The sequence below is a fragment of the Notolabrus celidotus genome, unplaced genomic scaffold (assembly GCF_009762535.1).
Source record: "Notolabrus celidotus isolate fNotCel1 unplaced genomic scaffold, fNotCel1.pri scaffold_137_arrow_ctg1, whole genome shotgun sequence".
Classification (NCBI taxonomy): domain Eukaryota; kingdom Metazoa; phylum Chordata; class Actinopteri; order Labriformes; family Labridae; genus Notolabrus; species Notolabrus celidotus.
Window position 1 is genome coordinate 95005 of NW_023260015.1, and position 24578 is coordinate 119582.

The 24578-nt window shown below is 43.4% G+C and overlaps 3 protein-coding genes across 3 annotated transcripts; all 3 read right to left on the reverse strand.

The window, feature by feature from the left end:
• Positions 1–851: 851 nt before the first annotated feature.
• Positions 852–6485, reverse strand: LOC117808675 (zinc finger and SCAN domain-containing protein 5C-like). The gene is made up of 4 exons (XM_034678364.1): positions 5995–6485; positions 4453–4553; positions 4124–4244; positions 852–2060 (listed from the first exon to the last, which is right to left on the reverse strand). Exons 1-4 carry the CDS (start codon positions 6224–6226, stop codon positions 1285–1287), a joined length of 1230 nt encoding a protein of 409 aa, XP_034534255.1. The 5' UTR covers positions 6227–6485; the 3' UTR covers positions 852–1284.
• Positions 6486–7329: 844 nt separating this feature from the next.
• LOC117808668 (tripartite motif-containing protein 16-like) lies at positions 7330–10669 on the reverse strand. Its single transcript, XM_034678358.1, has one exon. The coding sequence runs from the start codon at positions 9672–9674 to the stop codon at positions 7989–7991; it is 1686 nt and encodes a 561-aa protein (XP_034534249.1). The 5' UTR covers positions 9675–10669; the 3' UTR covers positions 7330–7988.
• Positions 10670–19585: 8916 nt separating this feature from the next.
• LOC117808670 (tripartite motif-containing protein 16-like) lies at positions 19586–21680 on the reverse strand. The gene has a single exon (XM_034678360.1). It carries the CDS (start codon positions 21652–21654, stop codon positions 19981–19983), a length of 1674 nt encoding a protein of 557 aa, XP_034534251.1. The 5' UTR covers positions 21655–21680; the 3' UTR covers positions 19586–19980.
• Between the last annotated feature and the right edge of the window lie 2898 nt (positions 21681–24578).

A 24578-nucleotide genomic window follows, 5' to 3' on the forward strand; every position in this document is an offset into this window, starting at 1 on the left:
TTTATTTTTGAATCTGAGAAAAAGTTTTTATTCTCTCTTTTCTCCAAAATGATTAAGAGTCAAAATTCAGACTTTAATTTAATAATCTGAGAAACAAAGATTAATTTTGAATTCTGACCTTTTCTCAGACTTCAGAAAAAAGTTGAATTCTGAGAAAAAAATGTTTGAAATCAGAAATTAATATAAAAGCCTGTTACAAAAAGTCAGAATTCAGACTTGAATAAAAGAATCCAATTATTATTTTTAAAATTATGAATGCCTCCTTTTTCATAGTATTGATAAAAAAAGTAAGAATTCAGACTGTAATTTAGAAATCTGAGACAAAAATTCAAATCTTTGACTTCCAGAAAAAAAATCAAGAAAGTCAGAAATCTGATTTTGAATCTTGGAATCTAAGAGAAAGTATGATTTCTCCCTTTCCTCCAAAAATACTTAGAAAAAGTCAGATTTTTGATTTTAGTCTAGAAATCTGAGATGATTAATAAAACATGGAGAAAGACGGTTTGTTGTTGTAGTTAAGTGAAATACGATCTGGTGATAACACAGAGTGTTTTATTCTGAAAATAAACCAGATGTTTTCATTTTGTTTTGGTGAAACCTGACTTCCTGTCCCGCTCCATCTGCTCTGTTGAGATTGATGCGTCGTGCTCCGGCATCCGGCACAAATAGAAGTCTTGTGTATCTGATCCGGAGTGGATCCAGTGGAAGTTAACACATTGACTAGAATAGAAACCTATCAGATCTGGAGCCAGACCGGATACGGATCTGGTGGAACTTGGCCTTAAGACTTCCAAATCAAACCCGTCTGTTTCTGAAATACAAACAAAGAATCCACCAGAAGAGACAACCCGCTCAGTAAAAGATCCACCCTTTTTAATTTCAGATAAACACCAAGCAACAAACAGTCACATGCTTCTCACAGGGGCCGGCTCTCTGCAGGAGTCTTTGTGGACGCTCGAGCCCAAAGCACTGACGTGGACCAGGACAGTCCACGCTCTCTTTGAGGTAAGAATAAATAAGAACCTGGTTGTAGTCCCGTTTGGTATCAGAGATCTTCTAAAGGAGGTCAGATGGTAAAAAGTATCTAAGGCCTGTCACGACTGAGAGGGGAAGCATCCTTTGATTTCTCTGAGACAGCTTTAGACGGTCTTGAAGTGGTAAAAAACAGTAAAAAGGTAGTCCAGTAAGGCTCTGGTCCGTCACAGTTTTGAGTGCCGATGTTTCAGCTGGTCACACCTCGGTGTTCAGCTCAGACCTCCTCCAGGTCCCGTACTTCCTGCTGGTCTAAACGTCCATCTGATGGTGTTTCTGCTGATGGATCCTCAGGTTCTGCTTCCCGGCGAATCTCTTCCCACACTGCTCGCAGGCGAACGGGCGCTCCCCCGTGTGGACGCTCTGATGCGTCTTCAGGTGTCCCGACTGCGTGAAGCGCTTCCCGCACTGAGCGCAGCTGTACGGCCGCTCGCCCGTGTGGACGCGCACGTGCGTCTCCAGGCTCCGGGACGACGTGAAGCACTTCCCGCAGTAGCTGCAGACAAAACGCCTGTCCCTGCAGTACCTGTTCAAGTCCAGTGGGTCCAGTCTGGACGCGGCGAGGCCGAGCGCCATCGGGAAGGCCGCAGCGTTCAGATCTGACACCTTGTCCAGCAGCGTGGACCTGTGAGAGACTGGCATCATGCTCGACAGGCCCTGATTGGTCCAGGAGGGGCATGGATCCAGATCTGTGTCGTAGGAGAGGGAGCTGATCAGAGACGCCCCGTGCTTCAGCTCAGAGGGTCCAGACAGGGAGGCGGGACTTACTCCAGACCCGAAAGAGAACGACCTCCGTGTCTCGACTGCAGGCAGAGCTTCACAGTCCGACTCTGAGGCCAAGTCCAACACCACATCTGAGCTGCTCTCGGCGCCCCCTGCAGGACCAGGAGACCCTGGTGCACTGTTGGATTCTGAGGGTCTGTCAATGTCTGGGTCCCACGGCCTGATGTCCGCCACAGAGTCTGAGAGCATCCTCCCAGAGGGGCCTTCTTCACTGTCATCTGCTCCAATCAGCTGAACCCCGACTCCTTCAGACACACAGATACAAAAACAGGAGTTTAGACACAAGCTGTGATCCTGGACCAGGATTAAAGACCATCAGTGGGTTCGGATCAGGTGAAATAATGTCATTTAGGGGGAGGGGGGGAGGAGGGGGAACCTTACCCCTGAACTACATGCGTTTGGACTGGTGGACCCAGGGTCTAAATTTAGTTCAGGGGTAGATAATCTCCCCCCTAAAAAGCCCCTGCTAGGGGGGGTAGTACTTTTCAAAGGTCCCGGGACTTTCGGGGGGCGGGGCCTGCAATGCTGAACGTGTCTGATTGGTAGATTAACCTCAGTGTTTTTATTCCTCCCTACGTCCACAATAACATCACACACATCTGTGATTCTCTTGATTTCTCTTTCTTTCATTAGTTTTTATTTGTTCTATCTTTTTTGTATGTGTGTGTACTTTTCAAAAGAAGAAGCTGTGATTCTCTTGATTTAGCAGCTTGTAACAGTAGTCTTCTCTCAGCCCACCGTGAATGCGTCTCTCCTCCCGGTGTTCTGGTTTTAAAAGTGACCCTGTAAACTGGAGACCTTCAGCTGAACGTGTCAGTGTTTGTGGAGTTTACACAGCTGTTGAAACAGAGGGAGTTCCTGGGAATGCAAACTAGTTTAGTTTTTATTAAGATTTCAAAATATCCTCATCAGATATTTAATGATGGTCTAAAGACGTTTATGAGGGATGCATCCGGCTGAGAGTCTCCAGTTAACAGGGTCGCCGTTTAAACCAAAACACCGGCCGATCTCTGCGATCACGGCTTTTTGAGTTCAAAAGGATTTTAAAGCCGTGTTGAAACGTCTTTGCTACTCGCGCTTATCTCCTCTCAAGTGTTGATTCATTCATTCATTTCTTTTTACATGTTTTTAACAACAGGCACAAAATTTTCACTTTTTTTCATGTTTTTCTGCTTTTGGAACCCAATTTCAAATTTGAGGAAAATTTAACTTTTTTCGACAGGCTCCGGGGTCAACTTTTTTGTCAGATGTTTTCTGTCAACATTTTTTTTTTTTTGCAAAAACGTTTTTTTCCCAAAAGATTTTTCTCATAATTGTTTTTTTCTAAAAAAAAATATTTAAATTTTTTTTTTTTTCAAATTTTTTTTTCAAATTTTTTTTTCAAAACTTTGTTTGAAACAATTTTTTTGTCCCATTTTTTTTTGTGTGAAATGTTTTTTTTTTAAATTATATTTTGTAAAAAAAAAAATTGTCAATTTTTTTTGTCACATTTTATCTGTAAAAACTTTTTTTGTCAATCTTTTGAGTCTCCAGTTAACAGGGTCGCCGTTTAAACCAAAACACCGGTCGATCTCTGCGATCACGGCTTTTTGAGTTCAAAAGGATTTTAAAGCCGTGTTGAAACGTCTTTGCTACTCGCGCTTATCTCCTCTCACGTGTTGATTCAGTGAATCCATCTGTGATGAAATATAGCACCATCTAAAACAGACCAGCTGAGTCTCTTCATGCTAACAGGCTAACTGTTGTGTTGCTCAGAATGATACCTGCCTGTCCGTCTGCTTCTATGGGGTCATCTGTGATGAATGGCATTCCTCTTTGTGTTACTGCCCTCTACTGGTCTGGTGGTGTAGTGCATTTACTTTTTTTCCTCCATACGTCACTGGCCTGATTTACACAATCTACCCGGGACTTCAGCCCGCGGTCCAAACACAGACAACAATGGGGGACCAGGAACCTTTTAGTTCAGGGGGAAGTAGTTCTGGGGGCTAAAAGACCCCGGAACTCTTGGTCCAAATGCACCTTTAGCCAAACAGGTTTCTCACCCTGGTTCAGTCTTATTTCCTAAAATCTCTCTCTCCTCTCTTCCCTCATAAAAACCTGGAGTAAGGGAAAGGGGGAGGTAGAGCGTATAGCAAAACCCAGCAGGTTGCTCTGCCTCCCCTGTCCTCTTCAAACATCTCTACTTTTTGTTCTCTCTTCTACCTTCATTAAAATGCGGGCGGAGGGGGAGGTGGAGCGTCCAGCCTGTCTGGGTTGGAGTGAGCTCTCTCTTATTCAGTGTTGGTCGGTGAGGATCCTCCTCTCTTACCGTCCTCGTTGTGCAGCAGCCTGTCTGTGTCATCACCATTCACTTCCTCTTTTGTCACTTCCTCCTTTATTACAACAACATCTTGATCACATGACTCCTCTCCGGCTGCTGACGGAGAATCCTGAAAGAAAAAAGGGATTTGTAGTCCTTCTTTGGTAGATTGTAGTTTTTACCCAGCAAACTCAGGTGACACAGGTAAAGTCGGAGCAGTCAGATTCTGAGCACCGTGTCCTCCTCCTGACACTTTCCATAAAGGTCATGAAAAAGACATACGGGCATTTGTAACACATTACAGACGTGACAGGGGCGTAAAGAGCTTGACCTCTCACCTCTTGGGCTGCAGGGCTCAGCTCTATGGTCACCTCCGACACGGGGATCCTTCCACTTCTTTTAGCACTAGCTTTTGGCACTCCTGGCGGTAAGGCATGTTCTGGGTGAGAAACAAAAGAGACTGTTACAATACTGGCTGCTGTCGTCTGAATAGAGGCCAACAAAGGGTCATTAAATGTTCGTCTGTGGGTTTCAGTGATCCCAGGTTTGTGGAGCCTCCTATCACTGACATGTGTTTTCCATAGACCGTAGACCCCGCCCATCTATTTCTGAAGCGCTGTGTGGAGACCGATCGTTGGCGGGTACCATATTGGAAATGCTGAACTAAATTTTTTCTCAACAGTTAATTTAACATCAGGAACAACCAATCACACATCATATCGGATCACTCCACATGAAGGAGAATAGAACAGAATGGAACACATCAAAGGAGAATAGAGCGGAATGGAACACATCAAAGGAGAATAGAATGGAATGGAACACATCAAAGGAGAATAGAATGGAATGGAACACATCAAAGGAGAATAGAATGGAATGGAACACATCAAAGAAGAATAGAATGGAATGGAACACATCAAAGGAGAATAGAGTGGAATGGAACACGTCAAAGGAGAATAGAACAGAATGGAACACATCAAAGGAGAATAGAGCGCAATGGAACAGATCAAAGGAGAATAAAGCGGAATGGAACACGTAAAAGGAGAATAGAACGGAATGGAACACATCAAAGGAGAATAGAACGGAATGCAACACATCAAAGGGGAATAGAATGGAATGGAACACATCAAAGGAGAATAGAATGGAATGGAACACATCAAAGGAGAATAGAGTGAAACACATCAAAGGAGAATAGAATGGAATGGAACACATCACAGGAGAATAGAACAGAAAGGAACACATCAAAGGAGAATGGAACACATCAAAGGAGAATGGAACACATCAAAGGAGAATGGAACACATCAAAGGAGAATAGAACAGAATAGAACACATCAAAGGAGAATAGAATGGAATGGAACACATCAAAGGAGAATAGAGCGGAATGGAACATATCAAAGGAGAATAGAGCAGAATGGAACAGATCAAAGGAGAATAGAACAGAATGGAACAGATCAAAGGAGAATAGAACGGAATAGAACACATCAAAGGAGAATAGAATGGAATGGACCACTGCGAGAATAAAATAGAATGGACCACATCAAAGGAGAATTGAATGGAATGGAACACATCAAAAGAGAATAGAATGGAATGGAACACATCAAAGGAGAATAGAATAGAATGGAACACATCAAAGGAGAATAGAGTGGAATGTTTACGAGTCATCAAAGCCAAATGGAACAGTGATTATGGTTTTGTAAAACCTTCACAGTAACTGTAAACTTGGTCAATGATACAGACTCTGTTCCTGAACTCCCATCTCCGTTTTTAACAGACCCTGATCTGGTGCCCCCCTCAGTGAAGCTTTTGGGAACTACAGAGAGTTCATTCATCTCATGACACCCCCATGGATGATTTAGAAACCCTCCTGAGGGACTGGAACTCACCGACGGTGAAGTCCAGCAGCCCCCCTTGGGTCGCGGTCCCCCTCGCGATGATGGTCTCGATCAGGCCCAGCTTCCTCCGCAGCGCCTCGTTCTCCTCTCTGCTGCGGGAGATCTCGAGCTGCAGGACGGCGTAGCCCTCGTCCACCAGCCCGCAGACCTCCGCCACGGCCGCCTTGGTCAGAGCCTCCATGATGGACGTCAGCTGGGAGTGAAAGGACGTGTAGCCCGTCATCTCTCACGGGGCGTTCAGGGACACTAAAGAGGACACGGTGCGTTCAGGGACACTAACACAGTCCAGTTTAGACCTCTAAAGGATCCTTCCTTAGACCCGGGACCTGGGAGAGGGGTACCGGGGAAACCGAGAGATGCTCCGGTTGATGGTGGTTGTTTGTTGTCAGTCGGTTGGCTCCTCCCCTCCGTGTCGTTAAACAACTTCCGCAATAAATCTTTCAAAATAAAAGCCCTCAGTGAGGGGACAAAACGTGATGAGACACTGAAGGTAGAACCTCAATCCTAGTCGGAAATCCGGTTCTGATCCAGAACCACTACACCATGGGGTTAGGACGGTTTATTAGGGACACTATGAAAAAATGAAATAAAATTGAATAAGTAAAATAACTCAAAATTCTCGAGTTTATGAAGTCGCAAATCTATCGGAAATCAAACTTGAAATTTTGGAGTTTTTAAAGTGGTAAATTTTCAAGAAAAAAACTAAAAAAAAATTGAGTTTATGAAGTCGTAAATCTGTGAGAAATCAAACATGAAATTTTCGAATTTTTAAAGTTTGAAATTTTCGAGATGGAACTTAAAACTTCTGAGATAAAAAAGTCGTAATTTTTTTGAGAAAAAAAGAAGTTGCAAATCTATATGAAATGAAACTTTCTGATTTTGTAATTACAGTGCATGTAAGCATTGACAGTGTAAAAAAAGAGAAATCAAACTTGAAAATTTGAAGTATTTAATGTTGTACATTTTTGAGCAAATACTTAAAATTTCCAGTTTTTCAAGACGTAAATCTGTGAGAAATCAAACTTGAAAATTTAGAATTTTTAGAGTTTAAAATTTCCAAGATAGAACTCAAAATTTCTGAGATTATAAAATTGTAGATTTTCGAAAAAATACTTAAAATTTCTGAGTTTATGAAGTCGTAAATCTTTGAGAAATCAAACTTGAAAATTTGGAGTTTTTAAAGTTTGAAATTTTCGAGATAGAACTTAAAATTTCTGAGATTATGAAGTTGTAGATTTTTGAAAAAATACTATAAAATAAATAAATCTATGAGAAATCAAACTTTATTTCACAATTATTTTTATTGATTTTGTACTTACAGTGCATGTCAGCATTGACAGTGTAAACAAAGAGAAATCAAACTTGAACATTTTGAGAATTTAAAGACGTAAATCTGTGAGAAATCAAACTCAAGCTGCCCTTTGCCCGTTTCAATGCACCATGGACTTCCTTTACAGCCTCATTAAATTAGTAAAGATAGAAAGATATTCACAGATTGGACCTTCTCTGATCAGTTACTTGTTAATGAAAGGAGTTTAAAAACACAAAGTAGACCTCTTTCCTATCAATAATGAGCTACAGAGTAATTTTCATTAATATGAGCCGTCTCTCACTGCCGAAAAGATACACTACTAAACCAAAATCAATGTCATCACTCCTAAACAGTGCAGACTCCTGAAAGTCACTGCAAACTTTAATCATGTCCTTCTGATTAGACTTCAACACTTGGTTTGAAAATACAGTTTTTTTTTAGATTGTTTACTGAACATTACGTAATAGCATAAAGTTAAATTTAGCATCGCATAATCAGAAGCAAAACTCAAAACAACACAACAGATATTAAGACGTCAAAGTTCCGCCCACATGTTTGATTGACAGGCGAGGAAATGCCACAACAATCAGCTCTCAGCAACAAACAGGAAGACAAAACAAGTGGAAGAGTTAAAACACAAAACTGAACCCACTGTCCCTGAAATGACTTCAGTCTACTTCACTTTACAAAACTCAGCTGATCCAACAAATAATCCAAAGGAATAAATCCAGAGTCCAGCATGTAGAGGCTGAGTGAATGTGGTCTGGACTCTGTGGAGGAGAGTCATGGTTTCAGAGACGCTGTAGAAGGACAGAATACCTGCTCTGTGATCCAGGTACACTCCTACTCTGGAGGAGTGAGGACCTGAGTGAGGAGTCTTCACATTGTTGAACATGAAGTTATATCTGTTGAGGAAACAATCTAAAGCCCAAGATTTGTCATTGCGTCCAAACACACATTCAGTAGAGTTCCCTGCTCTGGGGATATTCTTGTATGCGACTGCTACAGAAACTCTTCCTCTCTGCTCCACCTCCCAGTAACAACGTCCAGTCAGACCCTCTCCACTCAGGACCTGAGGATCATCAGTGAATCTGTCAGGGTGACTAGAATAAGACTGAGGTTGTCTCATAAATGTTGCTTTTCTGTTCCCATCAGATAATAACAGCTCTGTGTTTGCTGTGTTTGGATCCAGTGTGATGTCACGTGAGTATTTTAAGAACTCAGCTCTGGTCTTGGGCTCTGGTTCTGGTTCTGGATCTGACAGTAAAACATCCACTTCAGTCCCTGTCTGTGAGATGTTTGTCCATCCCTCTCTCAGAACGTCCTGTAGTTTATCTCTGACTCCTGACACAGCCGCTGTCACATCCTCAAAGTACCTCAGAGGACGGGTCTTGATCCTGGATGAGTGTGTAGATCCACTGAGTCCTGACAGGGAGGGGTAGTCCTGTAGAAACTGGTTGTGGTCCTCTGTGTGTGCCAGCTTCTGCAGCTCAGCGTCTCTCCTCTTCAGCTCAGTGATCTCCTGCTCCAGCTTCTCCTGAAACTCTTTGACTCGACTCACTTCAGTTTCCTGCTGGGATCTGACCTGCTGCTTCACATCAGAGCGTCTTTTCTTCATGAGACGGATCAGCTCAGTGAACATCTCCTTACTGTGCTCCACTGCTTTATCAGCGGAGCCGTTGATAGCCTCCACCTCCTGTTGAAGCAGCTTCACATCTTTCTCTCTGTCCTGGATTCTCTGCTGGATGTTCAGTCGACTCCCCTCGAGCCCTCTCTGCCTCTCAGTCCTTTCTGCTGCAGCTGAGACCGTGTCGTGGCCTTTATGTTCGTCCACAGAGCAGAGATAACAGATAGACTGCTGATCAGTACGACAGAATATCTTCATCACCTCATCATGACGAGAGCAGACCTTCTCCTGGAGCTTCTTGGAGGGCTCCACCAGCTTGTGTTTCTTATAAGCCGGAGATTCAAGATGAGCCTGGAGGTGTTTGTCACAAAATGAGATCAGACACTGCAGACAGGACTTACTGGCTCTCAGTTTCCTCCCGGTGCAGACGTCACAGGCCACATCTTCAGGTCCAGCATAGCAGTGATCAGCAGGAGCAGCTTGGAGTCCAGTCTTCTTCAGCTCCTCCACTAAATCTGCTAACATGGTGTTTTTCCTCAGGACAGGCCTCGGTGTGAAGGTCTGTCTGCACTGAGGACAGCTGTAGACTCTCTTCTCATCCTCTCCATCCCAGTGACTTTTAATACAGTTCATGCAGTAGCTGTGTCCACAGGAGGTAGTCACCGGATCCTTCAGCAGATCCAGACAGATGGAACAGCAGAATCTCTCTTGGTCCAGCTGGTTCTGATCCATTTCTCCTCTCAGTGACGGTCAAAGAGTTCCTCTAACTCCAGATAGAAACAGTGTCTGAGCTCTGATGGACGACAGCCGTCTGCTCTTGTTGACTCTCTGCAGTGAATGAGGACTTTCAGCTTTTCAGAGTCTGCTTTGTAAAATGAAGGGGAGGGATGGATCAGAGTTCACTGCAGAGGAAAGATGCAGAGTGGTAAAAGTCAGGGTGTGTTTAACGTCTCTTACTGTATGCAATAAAAGTAGATGGACATGGGACTCTTACACTTTGCTCCCAACAATCAGGCGTTACATTTGATTCTCTTTGTCACATTTTCCAGTTATTTAAAAGAAGAGAAACACATCAGTGTGTCATGTTTGAAACACATTGTTCAGTTTTGTAATCGTTCTTCTTGCATGCAGATCCTCAAGGCCTCTTAAAGACCTGCTGATCCAACTCTTGTCCTGAGTTCGGCCTTTACGAGCACAAAGTAATTACAATATACGGCTTTAAGTGTTATAAAATCATATAACTGCACAGATATGGAACAAAGTACAACATTCACACCAGGTTATATCACTTTGTTTAGATAAATCATTCACCAACAAGCGTGCAAAGGTGAACTCATTAATCCACCCTCCACTGAAATACGCTGTTGGAGGAGTTCTTAGTTTCATGATGCTCCAAATGTTTCCAATGGGGGACGAGTCAGGACTGCAGGCAGGCCAGTTCAGCACCTGGACCCTTCTACTACAGAGCCATGCTGTTGTAATATGTGCAGAATGTGCCAGTGGGATGTTCTCACTTTCAGGAGGACGTGTGTGATTAGTGTTGATAACAACATGAGTCAGATGCACCTTTTCAGGGTCTTTGTAAACCTTTAGGCGTGGACAAAGTGACTGAACGATATGATTCACTGTAAGAACAATACTTTTCAGTCTTCTCTGCAAGAATCAACCTCTGCTGCATCTGACTCCAACGTTCCCCTGACACTCTTTCAGTGTATTTCCTGACTGCTCTGTCTCCTTTCTGAAGTGTCTTTGCTCAGATTTAAAGACGTAAATCAGCAACAACTGAGGTCCACATGTCTAACAGCCAAACCTGATCCATCTCCGATCCGTCACAGCTCCGGATCTGATTTCTATTCTAGTCAACGTGTTAACTTCCTATTGATCCGCTCCGTCGCCTTCAGGCTGCGTCTCTGATCCGGCAGGTCTGAGTCCTCCGGATCAGAGACTCAAGACTTGTATTTCTGCCGGGTGCCGGAGCACGACGCATCAATCTCAACAGAGCAGATGGAGCGGGACAGGAAGTCAGGTTTCACCAAAACAAAATGAAAACATCCAGTCGAGTCACGAGTCCTGCAAATCGGGGCTCAAGTTGGACTCGAGTCAGAGTCCTGGACTCGAGTACTACAACACTGCCTCCAGTTCATCTGTAACTGGCTCATTGTTGAACCCTTTTCAGAATCAGAATCAGAAATACTTCATTTATCCCACGGAGGGAAATTGAGTCACTACAGTTGCTCTATTCACAATATCTGGGTCTTTGTTCATAATTTAACATAGAGTGGTCTAGACCAGGGGTTCTCAAACTGTTTGGAACCAGGGACCCCTTACAGGTGAGAAAATTGTCCAAGGACCCCCTCATAATTGTAACACAGATTAAACACATTAGTGATGTGTCATGATCAAAAGCTGCGGCTCTGAGAGTCGATGCTTTATAGTGGATCAGAAGAGCCGGCTCACATCCAGAGAGAGCCGGCTCCCAGTTTGTTCCTTCCCCTGCTTAGCTCTCTCAGTGCTCAGCCCCAGCTCTGCTCACAGCAGAACTTTGTTTTGATTGGTCAGCATGGCGGCCATGCGGCCAATCACATGTGAGGATATAGGATCTAGGTGATGGAGGGGAGGCTGTGTATCGTGGCTTCATCTGTTCCTTCTGAGAGGGTTAGGGTTAGGGTTCTTCTCAAAGACCGGGCAAATACTCACTGAGAGGAGAAACCGGATCAGACCATCCAAGCTGAGGACATTAATAATGTTTGATCCAGTTTGGTTCTGGTCCTGTTTGCTTGAGTTTGGTTCTGGTTCTGGTTCTGTTTGGTTCTGGTTCTGTTTGCTTAAGTTTAATTCTGGTTCTAACCCTAACCCTAAACCTAATCCTAACCCTAACCCAAACCCAAACCCTGACCCTAATCCTAACCCTAGCCGTAATCATAACCCTAATCCTAATCCTTATCATAACCCAACCCAAACCCAAACCCAAACCCTAATCCTAACCCTAATCCTAGGATCAGGGTAAGGATGGTTTTGTAACAGAATAAATGCACAAAATTGGTCAATTATAAGTCTTCTCATAAAAACACTGTTAAAGGGGTTTCAACACAAACCTTTAGTTTTTGCAAAGTTAAGGTAAAATATGACTACAAAAGATCCTAAATTAAGAACTGCTCAGGAGTCAAAAGAGCCGGCCCTTCTTTGGGAGCCGAGTTAAAAGAGCCGGCTCTTTTTTGGGAGCCGAGTTAAAAGAGCCGGCTCTTCTTTGGGAGCTGAGTTAAAAGAGCCGGCTCTTCTTTGGGAGCCGAGTCAAAAGAGCCGGCTCTTCTTTGGGAGCCGAGTTAAAAGAGCCGGCTCTTCTTTGGGAGCCGAGTCAAAAGAGCCGGCTCTTCTTTGGGAGCCGAGTTAAAAGAGCCGGCTCTTCTTTGGGAGCCGAGTTAAAAGAGCGGGCTCTTCTTTGGGAGCCGAGTTAAAAGAGCCGGCTCTTCTTTGGGAGCCGAGTTAAAAGAGCCGGCTCTTCTTTGGGAGCCGAGTTAAAAGAGCGGGCTCTTCTTTGGGAGCCGAGTTAAAAGAGCCGGCCCTTCTTTGGGAGCTGAGTTAAAAGAGCCGGCTCTTCTTTGGGAGCCGAGTCAAAAGAGCCGGCTCTTCTCTGGGAGCCGAGTTAAAAGAGCCGGCTCTTCTTTGGGAGCCGAGTCAAAACAGTCGGCTCTTCTTTGGGAGCCGAGTTAAAAGAGCCGGCTCTTCTTTGGGAGCCGAGTTAAAAGAGCCGGCTCTTTTTTGGGAGCCGAGTTAAAAGAGCCGGCTCTTTTTTATGGAGCCGAGTTAAAAGAGCCGGCTCTTCTTTGGGAGCCGAGTTATAAGAGCCGGCCCTTCTTTGGGAGCCGAGTTAAAAGAGCCGGCTCTTCTTTGGGAGCCGAGTTAAAAGAGCCGGCTCTTCTTTGGGAGCCGAGTTAAAAGAGCCGGATCTTCTTTGGGAGCCGAGTTATAAGAGCCGGCCCTTCTTTGGGAGCCGAGTTAAAAGAGCCGGCTCTTCTTTGGGAGCCGAGTTAAAAGAGCCGGATCTTCTTTGGGAGCCGAGTTAAAAGAGCCGGCTCTCTGAAAAGAGCTGAACTTCCCATCACTAAAGCTCATGCTTAATACCATTTGCACTCTTAGTTCCCCTTGGAACTATTTGTATTGTAAAAGGTATCAATGTAAATCCTTCAGACCTGTTCCATAGTGATAAAAAGAGAACACTTCAATCTGAATCAAGTAAATCCCACTTGTATCCTTTAAAACAGAGGGTCATTTCATTCCTTGTGGACTCAACATGACAGCATTTATACATTTCAAGTAATTCCTGTTCAGAGACTCTTGTTCAATGATTTTCCACACAATCAGTTAGTTTGACCACAAAGTCTGTGTGTCATCTTTTTATTGATTAAGATCAGGATATTTACAGTCTCATTAAACCTCTTAGTGCCTCATTAAAACAGCAACATGTGCTCAGACAAACAAATCAAAGTCCATGTGATTACAGATTTCTTTACATGAAGTGGTGACGACAAAATATATCTGATAAATGAAAGTAGAAGAAGAAGTTTCAATTCTGTTTGAGCTACTTTACCCCCAAATACACAGAAAGGATCACACAGTAAAGCTCACTCCTCTGTTTGATGTTTGTCAAATGGAGTTGCTCCTCCAGCTCTCCTTGTGGTTCGTAGTCCTCTCTCTCTCTCTCTATCTCTCTCTCTCTCTCTCTCTCTCTCTCTCTCTCTGAGCGCTCAGTCAGAACAATCAAAGCAACAGAAAAAGCAAGACAGTAAACCGACACAGCATTCACCGCAATCATCACAGGCGCAATCCTCACAGGAGCAATCCTCACAGGAGCAATCCTCACAGGAGCAATCCTCACAGGAGCAATCCTCACAGGAGCAATCATCACAGGCGCCTCCTCCAACAGCTTCAGGTCCAACATAGTGGTGATCATGAGCAACAACGTAAGGAGCAACCTGACCAACAATCACTGTCAGCTCCTCCACTAAATCTGCTAACATGGTGTTTCTCTCCAGGACAGGCCTCGGTGTGAAGACCTGTCTGCACTGAGGGCAGCTGTAGTCTCTCTTCTCATCCTCTCCATCCCAGTGGGTTTTAATACAGTTCATGCAGTAGCTGTGTCCACAGGAGGTAGTCACCGGATCCTTCAGCAGATCCTGACAGATGGTGCAGCTGAGTTTCTCTCGGTTCAGCTGGTTCTGATCCATTTCTCCTCTCAGTGACGGTCAAAGAGTTCCTCTAACTCCAGATAGAAACAGCTTCTGAACTGAGAGAGGTTCTCAGACTCAGGTATGACTCAGAGTCTGTTGGAGACGAAAGACCGGATGTGTTTGTTGTAACATGTCCTTGGACGAGTTCTGGTTTAACCGAAGATCGCACAGCTTTTCATACACATCACTGAATCATCACCCTATCGTGGCCACGTGAGTGAGTCCATGTTCATTTGGCAGCATTGGATTGGACAGCATTACTTCCTGTAATACGGCCGTAACTTGCCAAACAGGAAGTCTGGATATCCAGTTCTTGTGACTCATAACATCTCTTACTGTGTGCAATAAAAGCAGACGGACATGGGACTCTTACACTTTGCTCCCAACACTTGAAGTATAAAGTCATTACAATATACAGCTTTAAATATTATAAAACTATATTGATCCTCTGTAGAAGAGGCGCTGGTGTACTGGAGGCCACACTTGAGACCTCAGAGAGATGTACAGTAAAGGCGGGTACACACTACAGGATAATCAGGCTGGTTTTTGTCCCGATCTCCTCCTTACGATCGACGCCAGCAAAGGCCTGATTGTCTGATGTTTGCAAACGACATGGTGTGTGATGTTCCTGTGTGTGTGTGGTGTGTTTAGAGTGATTGCGTCCGGTGGGAGCCGCTCGGAAGGCCTCAGAGTAGGGGTGTGTCAAAGTATGGATACTACGATATAATACGATATTTAAACAATAACCATACAGCCGTTCTAAACAGATTCTCTCACAAAAGCCTGCTACAATTTGGATTTACAGAGTCACTACTTCAAGCCTCCACATGGTGGCGCTTAGCATGAAGAAGAGTGGGTGCTGCGGTAGAGAGTACTCTTTGAAAAGAAAGAAGAAGAAAATGATGCAAGGTGGAGGATTAACAAACAGCAGAGGAAAATCACCTGAAAGATGCACCGCCGAATTTCAAATCTAAAGTCTTGGCCCACTTCGGCTTTTACTGACAATGAAACCACACTTGATAAAGAGTTCGCAGAGCTTACCGTGGAGGAGAGGACGGTTCACGATGCTAATGCTAACGTTAGCTGTCCTTACAGCTGGCACAGTGCCTGAAGCGGCTCAGCTTGGAAGGAGCCGCAGAGACTAAATGGGGTTGTGCTTGCGACGCGTCTTGCCATTAAATCAAAGAGAATTTTAAATTGTATTCATATTTGTGTCTCGTGTATAAGATTTTAAAAGGCTTGGCCCCGCCTCCACTGCGTGAGTTTATCAACTTTCACTCAGTGGACTCGTTAAATCCACAAGAATATCTTTGTTTAGAAATTGTAATGTACCCTTTCACCGTACCGCCTTTGGGCAGTCAGCTTTTTCTGTGAAAGCCACAACTCAGTGGAACACCGGAGGATATTAAGAACAGTGAATCTCTCAGCAGCTTCAAAACCAGACTGAAAAGTCTGCTAAAGGACACTCAACACTGCAACCACTGATTTGATACTTTTAACTTGATATACAGAATTGTTTGTAGGATTGTTTGTTTGTTTGTTTGTTTGCATTTTAACAATGTGATGTTTTAATTGTGACCTGCCAAGGGACTGCAGATGTAAATTAGCTTTAAGCTAACTCTGGTACAATGCATCAGATGGTGACATTTATGTTAAATATTGTTCATGGTCCCTTTACAAATAAATATAATAAAAAAATATAATAAAAAAAAGTTCAAAGTAAGTTTTCTATTCCCCCAAATCCCCAAAAAGATCGAAATAAACGATGAAAATGACGATGAAGGTGGCAGTCAACAAAAAAAATACTCAACCCACTCCCCCTCTGTGTCTGTACCTCCCGCCCCCAACTGATAGATAACAGGTAGATAAAAGGTAAACCACACCCATGAACCCAAAACCGGAAATGAAGTAAGCAATAAAAAAGGAAATAATCATGACTAAAGAATAAGACAGAAAATCAACATTATGGCCCCGACAGTGCCACTTTGAGAACTGCTCCAAAAACGAAAGTGAAAGTTAAAAATTGCACTCGCAGAGGTGAGCTCTAGTGACCCAGTAACACGCTGTCTGCGTATCGTTGGCATGGAGACAAGTCGCTGTATACACGTGCTGACCCGACCAAAACATATAGGGAAGGAATCACAGTTCGGGGGCCACAAATAGGCGGCCTATTAGGAGACCTATTGAGGGCCTCTGATAGATACAAAGTATCTACTGGTCTAAGACTTAGACCAGTAGATACTTTGTTTTACTTGGCTGTCGTTCATGTGAAATGGATTCAGTGCAGTCAATAAATTCTGAATTTCTTCAGTGACACAGATATCGTGATGTATCGTGGATGATATTTCTTACAATGTATTGTGATAATATCGTATCGTGAGGGACCTGGTGATACCCAGCCCTACCTCAGAAGGAGAGATCGTAAATAATGAACATGTTTAATATTTGCGACTTCAAATCCTGTAGTGTGTGTGATGTCACGTGTACCGGAGCGAAAGCCAATCAAGACGCGAGCTGACTCAGCTGACTGACGGAAGAGGAAGTAAAGACAAACAGAAACATGGCGCCGGTGAAAAACAAAAGTCTCTTGGACCTCTGAACTGGTTGATTTGTGGCAACAGCATGAATGTTTAGACAACGTTTCGTCCCAAACCTACAACTACAGGACGGACAAAGAGAAGAGTTTCATCCGCCATGTTTGTTTACACCGAAGTCACGTTTTACTACGCGAGATTTGGAATATTGAGCGTGAAGAACCTGACACTCTGCTGAAGAATCAGTTAGGATCAGAAGAGAGAGATCTTGTTGTCATCAAGTGTGTGGTCGGTCTCTGAATGTGTGAAGGTTTGAAGGATCCTGTAACGTGAGCCGGCCTTAAGATGGTGATTTGTTCTAAAAGGGGTTCCAATCGTCACAGCTGGTCCGGTGAGAACTTGAGATGTTATTGTCGGCTCACACACTCACTCTCTCTTTAGGTTTCCACTCCTTTTATTTTCTTTGACATTGAAGGTGAATGTTGTTTCTAAAAGGAAGAATACAAACATACATAAACATGAAGTCATACAACATAATTAGAAACTTTATCCAATTATAAACTATGAAAAACAACTTCCTAGGGACAGTCAACAAATTACCATATGTATGACAGGCACTACCTCGATCACACACACACACACACACACACACACACACACACACACACACACACACACACACACACACACACACACACACACACACACACACACAACACAAGAAGGTGTTGTTGGTCCCTAAGTAGACCTTGCAGGCTCATGTTGCATGTCAGACACGGTGGCACTGAATCAAATAACTCTAAAACTGTATCTATACAACACAACACACAAACATTAGAGATGATCATGAACTACTAAACCCAAACTGATGACTGAACTATGATGAAAACTACTCACACTCTTCTGGAGGCACAGAAACTATGGAATAAAGGATGGGGAGGGAACAGGAGGCGTTCCCTCCGACCAGCTGCTTCACTCTGAATGTCAGTGAGATGTACGCATGTGTGGCTCTGTGCATCCTGCTTTTGGTCCTTCAAAGTAAAGGTCGTCTGCAGGTGAATTTAGAACGACCGAGAACAACCCCGAAACCTTAAAGTGATACTTCATTTTTTTTGAAGTGGGGTCGTATGAGTTACAGTACACTAGTGCTCCTGCTAGCCACAATGAGTGCCGGTGAGCTCTTCCCCTTTAAGGAGAACATTCCCAGAGGACCGGCAGGTAAGCTAGGCTACAATTCTCTGCAGACGGGGTCGCCTATTTCACATGATTTCACTAAAGTTAAGAAAATATGGTCCAGGTACTCATCACGGTGCTAATGCATGCATCAGTAGAAAAACTTGGAGCTCTTCAGTTTGCCGTCAGTCTTTGTTTTGGGACTATTTTCAGACGCACCTTGCAGACCGGTGTTCTTCCGCTGCATGAGCACGGATACACGCCGATCAGCTGTTTGGATCTGTCTGCACTTTAAGGAACAAAAACTACAAACTGCAGAAATGAGTGATTCTGACAGCGACGATGACATGCCGTTTACTGTGGACACAAGAGGATCCCTCCATGAACCAGGGTTTACAGAGGAAGAACTCCAGATGCAGACCCAACGTACCAACGAAGAAGAAGAGAGGGGAGAAAGTTCTGTGCTAACGAGTGAGCAGGAGAGATCCCACGTTACCTGGTGGTGCCGGTGTGTAAACTGTGAGCCCATGCCAACAAACCCAGAGAGCTTCTGCTGTCAGGAGAGGGACTTAGTGACAACTTCAGGACCTTTCTGAATCAGAGGATACCAGCGGCTCACATACGGCTCCAGTCTGCATCACTCATCATCCAGAGTTCCCTGCCTTACAGGAGGTCTGCTTGTTTGAACAGCCGGGATAAAGACAGGAACGTCCCATCTTTTAAATGTGCAGAAAAGTGAGTTTAATTCACTCTAAAGACCGAGACCGCTACTTGATCCTGCTCCGTGCTTGTTGATCCAAACAGCTGATCGGCGTGTATCCGTGCTCATGCAGCGGAAGAACACCGGTCTGAGAGGTGCGTCTGAAAATAGTGCCAAAACAAAGACTGACGGCAAACTGAAGAGCTCCATGTTTTTTCTACTGGTGCATGCATTAGCACCGTGATGAGTGCCTGGACCATATTTTCTTAACTTTAGTGAAATCATGTGAAATAGGCGACCCCGTCTGCAGAGAATTGTAGCCTAGCTTACCTGCCGGTCCTCTGGGAATGTTCTCCTTAAAGGGGAAGAGCTCACCGGCACTCATTGTGGCTACCAGGAGCACTGGTGTACTGTAACTCATACGACCCCACTTCCAAAAAACTGAATTATCCCTTTAAGAGGAATTGAATAAATACGATTAAACATGTTTTCCATGTAAACGCGAAGGAGAATATTTTAATTCAGAATTAAAAAACATCATGTAACCGTGGCCAGTGTATATCTGTAATGTTTGCTTTATTTTATTTTATGTTCATTTTTATCTTGTTTTTCACCTTTAACATTTTTATTATTAATATTTTGTTTATATATGCAAGTACATCGTTGTATTATTCTGTCCTGTGTTGTCAGCTGCTGGAACAAAATAATTTCACCCAATGGGGGATCAACAAAGTGAATCTAATCTATTCTATTCTAATATAATCAGATCTAATCTAATCTAGTTGAAGGTAATTTGGCAAAGGTTTTCCAAATCAACACATGTAGCTCACCCTTCATCTCTGCCCAGCAGAGGGCGCTTATGTCTCACACAAATCAGTGTCTTTAATCACCTTCTGTATTAACTTCCCCTCATCTTCACTGTTCTCATGTCAGCCGTTGTGATGCTGCGTTCAGGGCACAAGTGAAAAACAGGAGAAAAGTGATTTTCAAACTTTGTTTTTATTTGAAACAAAATTAATTCTGTACACAAATTTCTGTAAACGTGATTATAGATTTCCTACAAATGAAAAGAGTGATGAGAACAAATATGGACATTATACACAACAGCATATAAATGCATCAATACTAATGATGAACCAACATTTACAGCAGAGACGAGTTGATGTTTTCATGCAGAGAAATGTCAGTTCAGTGAAAGCCTCCATGGTTAAACAGACACAGGAAGGAGTGTTAATTCAACAAACTCAAATATTTACACAACAAAGGAGAAGATGTCAAAGTCCCGCCCACCAAGTTTGATTGACAGCTGACACCAATCAGCTCTCAGCAACAAACAGGAAGACAAATCAAGTCCAAGAGTTAAAACACAAAACTGAACCCACTGTCCCTGAAATGACTTCAGTCTACTTCAGTTTACACAACTCAGCTGAGGATCCCAAAGACCAGTAAATCCCAAGTCCAGCATGTAGAGGCTGAGTGAATGTGGTCTGGACTCTGTGGAGGAGAGTCATGGTTTTAGAGACGCTGTAGAAGGACAGAATACCTGCTCTGTGATCCAGGTACACTCCTACTCTGGAGGACTGAGGACCTGAGACAGGAGTCTGCACATTGTTGGACCAGAAGTTATATCTGTTGGAACAATTTAAAGACCAAGATTTGTCATTGCGTCCAAACAAACATTCAGAGTCCCCTGCTCTGCTGATATTCTTGTATGCGACTGCTACAGAAACTCCTCCTCTCCACTCCACCTCCCAGTAACAACGTCCAGTCAGACCCTCTCCACTCAGGACCTGTTCATAATCAGTGAATCTGTCTGGGTGACGAGAATAATACTGATGTTTAAACATAAATGTTGCTTTTCTGTTCCCATCAGATAATAACAGCTCTGTGTATGCTGTGTTTGGATCCAGTGTGATGTCACATGAGTATTTTAAGAACTCAGCTCTGGTCTTGGGCTCTGGTTCTGGTCTTGGTTGTGAAAGTAAAATATCCACTTCAGTCCCTGTCTGTGAGATGTTTGTCCATCCCTCTCTCAGAACATCCTGTAGTTTATCTCTGACTCCTGACACAGCCGCTGTCACATCCTCAAAGTACCTCAGAGGATGGGTCTTGATCCTGGATGAGTCTGCAGGTCCACTGAGTCCTGACAGTGAGGGGTAGTCCTGTAGAAACTGGTTGTGGTCCTCTGTGTGTGCCAGCTTCTGCAGCTCAGCGTCTCTCCTCTTCAGCTCAGTGATCTCCTGCTCCAGCTTCTCCTGAAACTCTTTGACTCGACTCACTTCAGTTTCCTGCTGGGATCTGACCTGCTGCTTCACATCAGAGCGTCTTTTCTCCATGAGACGGATCAGCTCAGTGAACATCTCCTCACTGTGCTCCACTGCTTTATCAGCGGAGCCGTTGATAGCCTCCACCTCCTGTTGAAGCAGCTTCACATCTTTCTCTCTGTCCTGGATTCTCTGCTGGATGTTCAGTCGACTCCCCTCCAGCTCTCTCTGCCTCTCAGTCCTTTCTGCTGCAGCTGAGACCGTGTCGTGGCCTTTATGTTCGTCCATTAAACAGAGATAACAGATAGACTGCTGATCAGTACGGCAGAACATCTTCATCACCTCATCATGACGAGAGCAGATGTTCTCCTGGAGCTTCTTGGAGGGCTCCCCCAGCTTGTGTTTCTTAAATGGAGCTGCTTCAAAATGAGGCTGGAGGTGTTTCTCACAGTAAGAAGCCAGACACTGCAGACAGGACTTACTGGCTCTCAGTTTCCTCCCGGTGCAGACGTCACAGGCCACATCTTCAGGTCCAGCATAGCAGTGATCAGCAGGAGCAGCTTGGAGTCCAGTCTTCTTCAGCTCCTCCACTAAATCTGCTAACATGGTGTTTTTCCCCAGGACAGGCCTCGGTGTAAAGACCTGTCTGCACTGAGGACAGCTGTAGACTCTCTTCTCATCCTCTCCATCCCAGTGACTTTTAATACAGTTCATGCAGTAGCTGTGTCCACAGGGAACAGCTACAGGATCCTGCAGTAGATCCAGACAGATGGAACAGCAGAATCTCTCTCGGTCCAGCAAGTTCTGATCCATTTCTCCTCTCAGTGACGGTCAAAGAGTTCCTCTCTCTCTGGACAGAATCAGTGTCTGAGCTCTGACTCACAATGACTGTGTGCTGAATGAGGATTCCAGTCTTCAGTGTTAGACACTCTGCTGTGTTCACACCCATCCTTCTACCTGCAGAGGTATGAAGGGGAGGAGTGGAGAGATTCTTTGATTGGGTGGGGTTCAGGTTTTACTTCTTCCATTAAGAGGAGCTTTTACAGGAAAGGGTGTGTCAGGTCTGTTGTACAGTGAGCGATTATTAGAGATGGACTCGAGCCAGGACAAAGAGAGACTGCTGGTACCTCCCTCCTTTTTTAACATTGATTGTGGTGTGACCTCTCATGTTTAATCTGAACCTTCTTTTGAGGTGTTGAAATAGTTTTGTAGAGCTGTTTGTTGTTGGTGCCAGAATAAAACACCTTGTTGGCCGCTTGTCTTGAAAAGATGTTCCTAATTCTTAGCCTTAGCTGAGAGCTGTACTCACGCAAGAAGGCGGCACGCACTGGTGCAGCGGCTCTCAACTCCCTTCTTTGGTGCATTTTGTGTGCATGTTTTTTTCTGCGTATTCAGAAGCACACAGTGGGTCTCATTCATGAAACGTGAGTAAATCTGTGTGTAGATTTGCACATAAAAGCTCACGCTACTAAAACTCCACTCCGGATTCATGAACGGCGCGGGGAAACTCAGATTTGAACGTAAACACGTGTGTAAGATCATGAATGCCAACCCATCGTAAACTGACAGCACGCTCCCGGTGATCATCAATCAGCATAAATCCCCGCCCATGAATACAAATAACGACCATATAAGGACACAGACCTGTGCATCTGGTCGGCCTGCCCTGCAATCATGGCGCAAGGAGAGAAGGATAGAGAGCGACAAAAGAACTTCTCCGAGGCGGAGATTGAAAGGATTTTGGGCGAAGTGGAATGTAGGAAGCACGTTTTATTTTCTATGGATATAAAATGTTAAGTCTCTACATATAGAACACATGCATTTGTATAGAAGACTACATTCTTACTGACAAGCCAGCCGTCTCTCACAGCTCCATTCTCCAAACGGGTGCAGTATGAAGCTGTCATGCGTCCCACCGGGCCACTGAGCCACAACGTTGAGCAACACACAGTTTGCATCACATTCACGGAATGAAAGTTTTTCCGGTTTATGTATGCAAATGCATCATCAGATGGAGCCTTGATGCGTATGTGTGTGCAGTCTATGGCACCGATGACATTTGGTATGTTGGCCAGCGCGCTAAACCCCGCTTTACCTCGATTTGCCGTTGTGAGCCATCGGGGGAATTGAATGTACTCCGGCCTTAATTCAATAATGCCGGCAAGTACTGCCGGTAAAATGTGGCTCATTGATGATTCCAGATCTATCTGCAATCTCCTGCTGGAAGGTCCTGTGGCTACGAATCTCAGCACGGAGAGTAACCTGCAAATATGCGGGTATATGGCGTGGCTTCTTTTAGTTGGCCTCGTCAGATTAGGCTCCAGTTAGTCTGTGTGGTTTTTAACAAGTAGTTCACCTTCTATATAAACCTAATCTAGATCTCAAATCTTTAACTGACAACTTATTTGTTGTAAATTATTTGCAGTTACTATGTGACTTGGCACATTCAAAAATAACTCTCGAATCTGAATCGCACTGCTCTTCATACTGTGTATGTTTGTTTAAATAACCTGGTGCAATTTTATCCATGCAATAACTTACCTTACTATCTATTTATCAGATAGAAGTGTACATATTGTGTATACATCTGTAATAATTGTCATATTTTATTTTATTTTCTTCTATTTTATTTTCTTCTATTTTCTTCTATTTTATTTTCTTCTATTTTATTCTATTTTATTTTATTCTATTTTATTTTATTCTTTTTTATTTTATTTATTTTATTTTATTTTATTTTATTGTATTCTATTCTATTCTATTTTATTCTATTTTATTTTATTGTATTCTATTCTATTCTATTTTATTTTATTCTATTTTATTTTAATTTATTTTACCTTTATCATTGCTATTATTATTGTTATTATTTTTTTTAACTATGTTAGTACATTGTTGTTTTCCCCTGTCCCGTGTTGTAAGCTGCTGTAACAATAGAATTTCCCCCAATGGGGGACCAATAAAGTATATCTAATCTTATCTTATCTTGAAAATATGTTATATATATATTTTTAATATTTTGTCATATTTAAATTACGTGTCTCAAAGGCATCTGCGTATTGTGTACATAACAGAGAGCAGTACGTATTTAAATTGTAATGTCTGACAGTGAAAGCAGTATAATGTGTATTCCTACATTTACACAAGTTCTACACACAGTCGGGAGCAGGTGTAGATTTTGTGAGCAGTTACTCACAGATCAGCACGAATAAAAGATTGATGAATGCAGAAATCTGCATACATTTCTGCTGCACCAGATTTACACACAAATTCGTGCTGCTCACGTTTCATGAATGAGACCCAGTGAACGCAGCCCGGTCTTTACAAGTCCAAGTCTTGAAAAGGAGTGCTCTACATTTCATACTGTGGACTAACTTTTTGGGGGAATCAGGGTTGAATCTCAGTTTTAGTAAGTTCCCTTTTTGGCCCTTGGCGTCTTCCATTTGAGGACATTTAAATAGAGTTAAGACTACAGGTTTAGGTGTGTTGGTGATGTGCATGGGTGTGTGAGACATGGTTCTGTTGTGGGTGTGATGAGAGATTACTACATGGTGAGTCATTCCCACTCTCTTGTATAAGTTTGAAACTTGGTCCAGCAGGTTTTTATGAAACCCTGGAATGAAATCAAGAAGTTCGGACTTTGTTCCTGTTTGTTTATTCAGGATGTAAACCTTCAGTTTGTTCACACATCCCATCAGTAAATCTGTTCAGAGACTCTTGTTCAATGATTTTCCACACAATCA

Excerpts from the sequence above, each read along its gene's own strand:
- LOC117808675 (XM_034678364.1), bottom strand. The coding sequence starts at position 6,226 with ATGACGGGCTACACGTCCTTTCACTCCCAGCTGACGTCCATCATGGAG. Across the intron at positions 4,554-5,994 it reads GCTGCTGGACTTCACCGTCG|AACATGCCTTACCGCCAGGA; the intron begins GTGAGTTCCAGT and ends TTTCTCACCCAG. Across the intron at positions 2,061-4,123 it reads GCTGCTGCACAACGAGGACG|GAGTCGGGGTTCAGCTGATT; the intron begins GTAAGAGAGGAG and ends GTGTGTCTGAAG.
- LOC117808670 (XM_034678360.1), bottom strand. The coding sequence starts at position 21,654 with ATGGATCAGAACTTGCTGGACCGAGAGAGATTCTGCTGTTCCATCTGT.
- LOC117808668 (XM_034678358.1), bottom strand. The coding sequence starts at position 9,674 with ATGGATCAGAACCAGCTGGACCAAGAGAGATTCTGCTGTTCCATCTGT.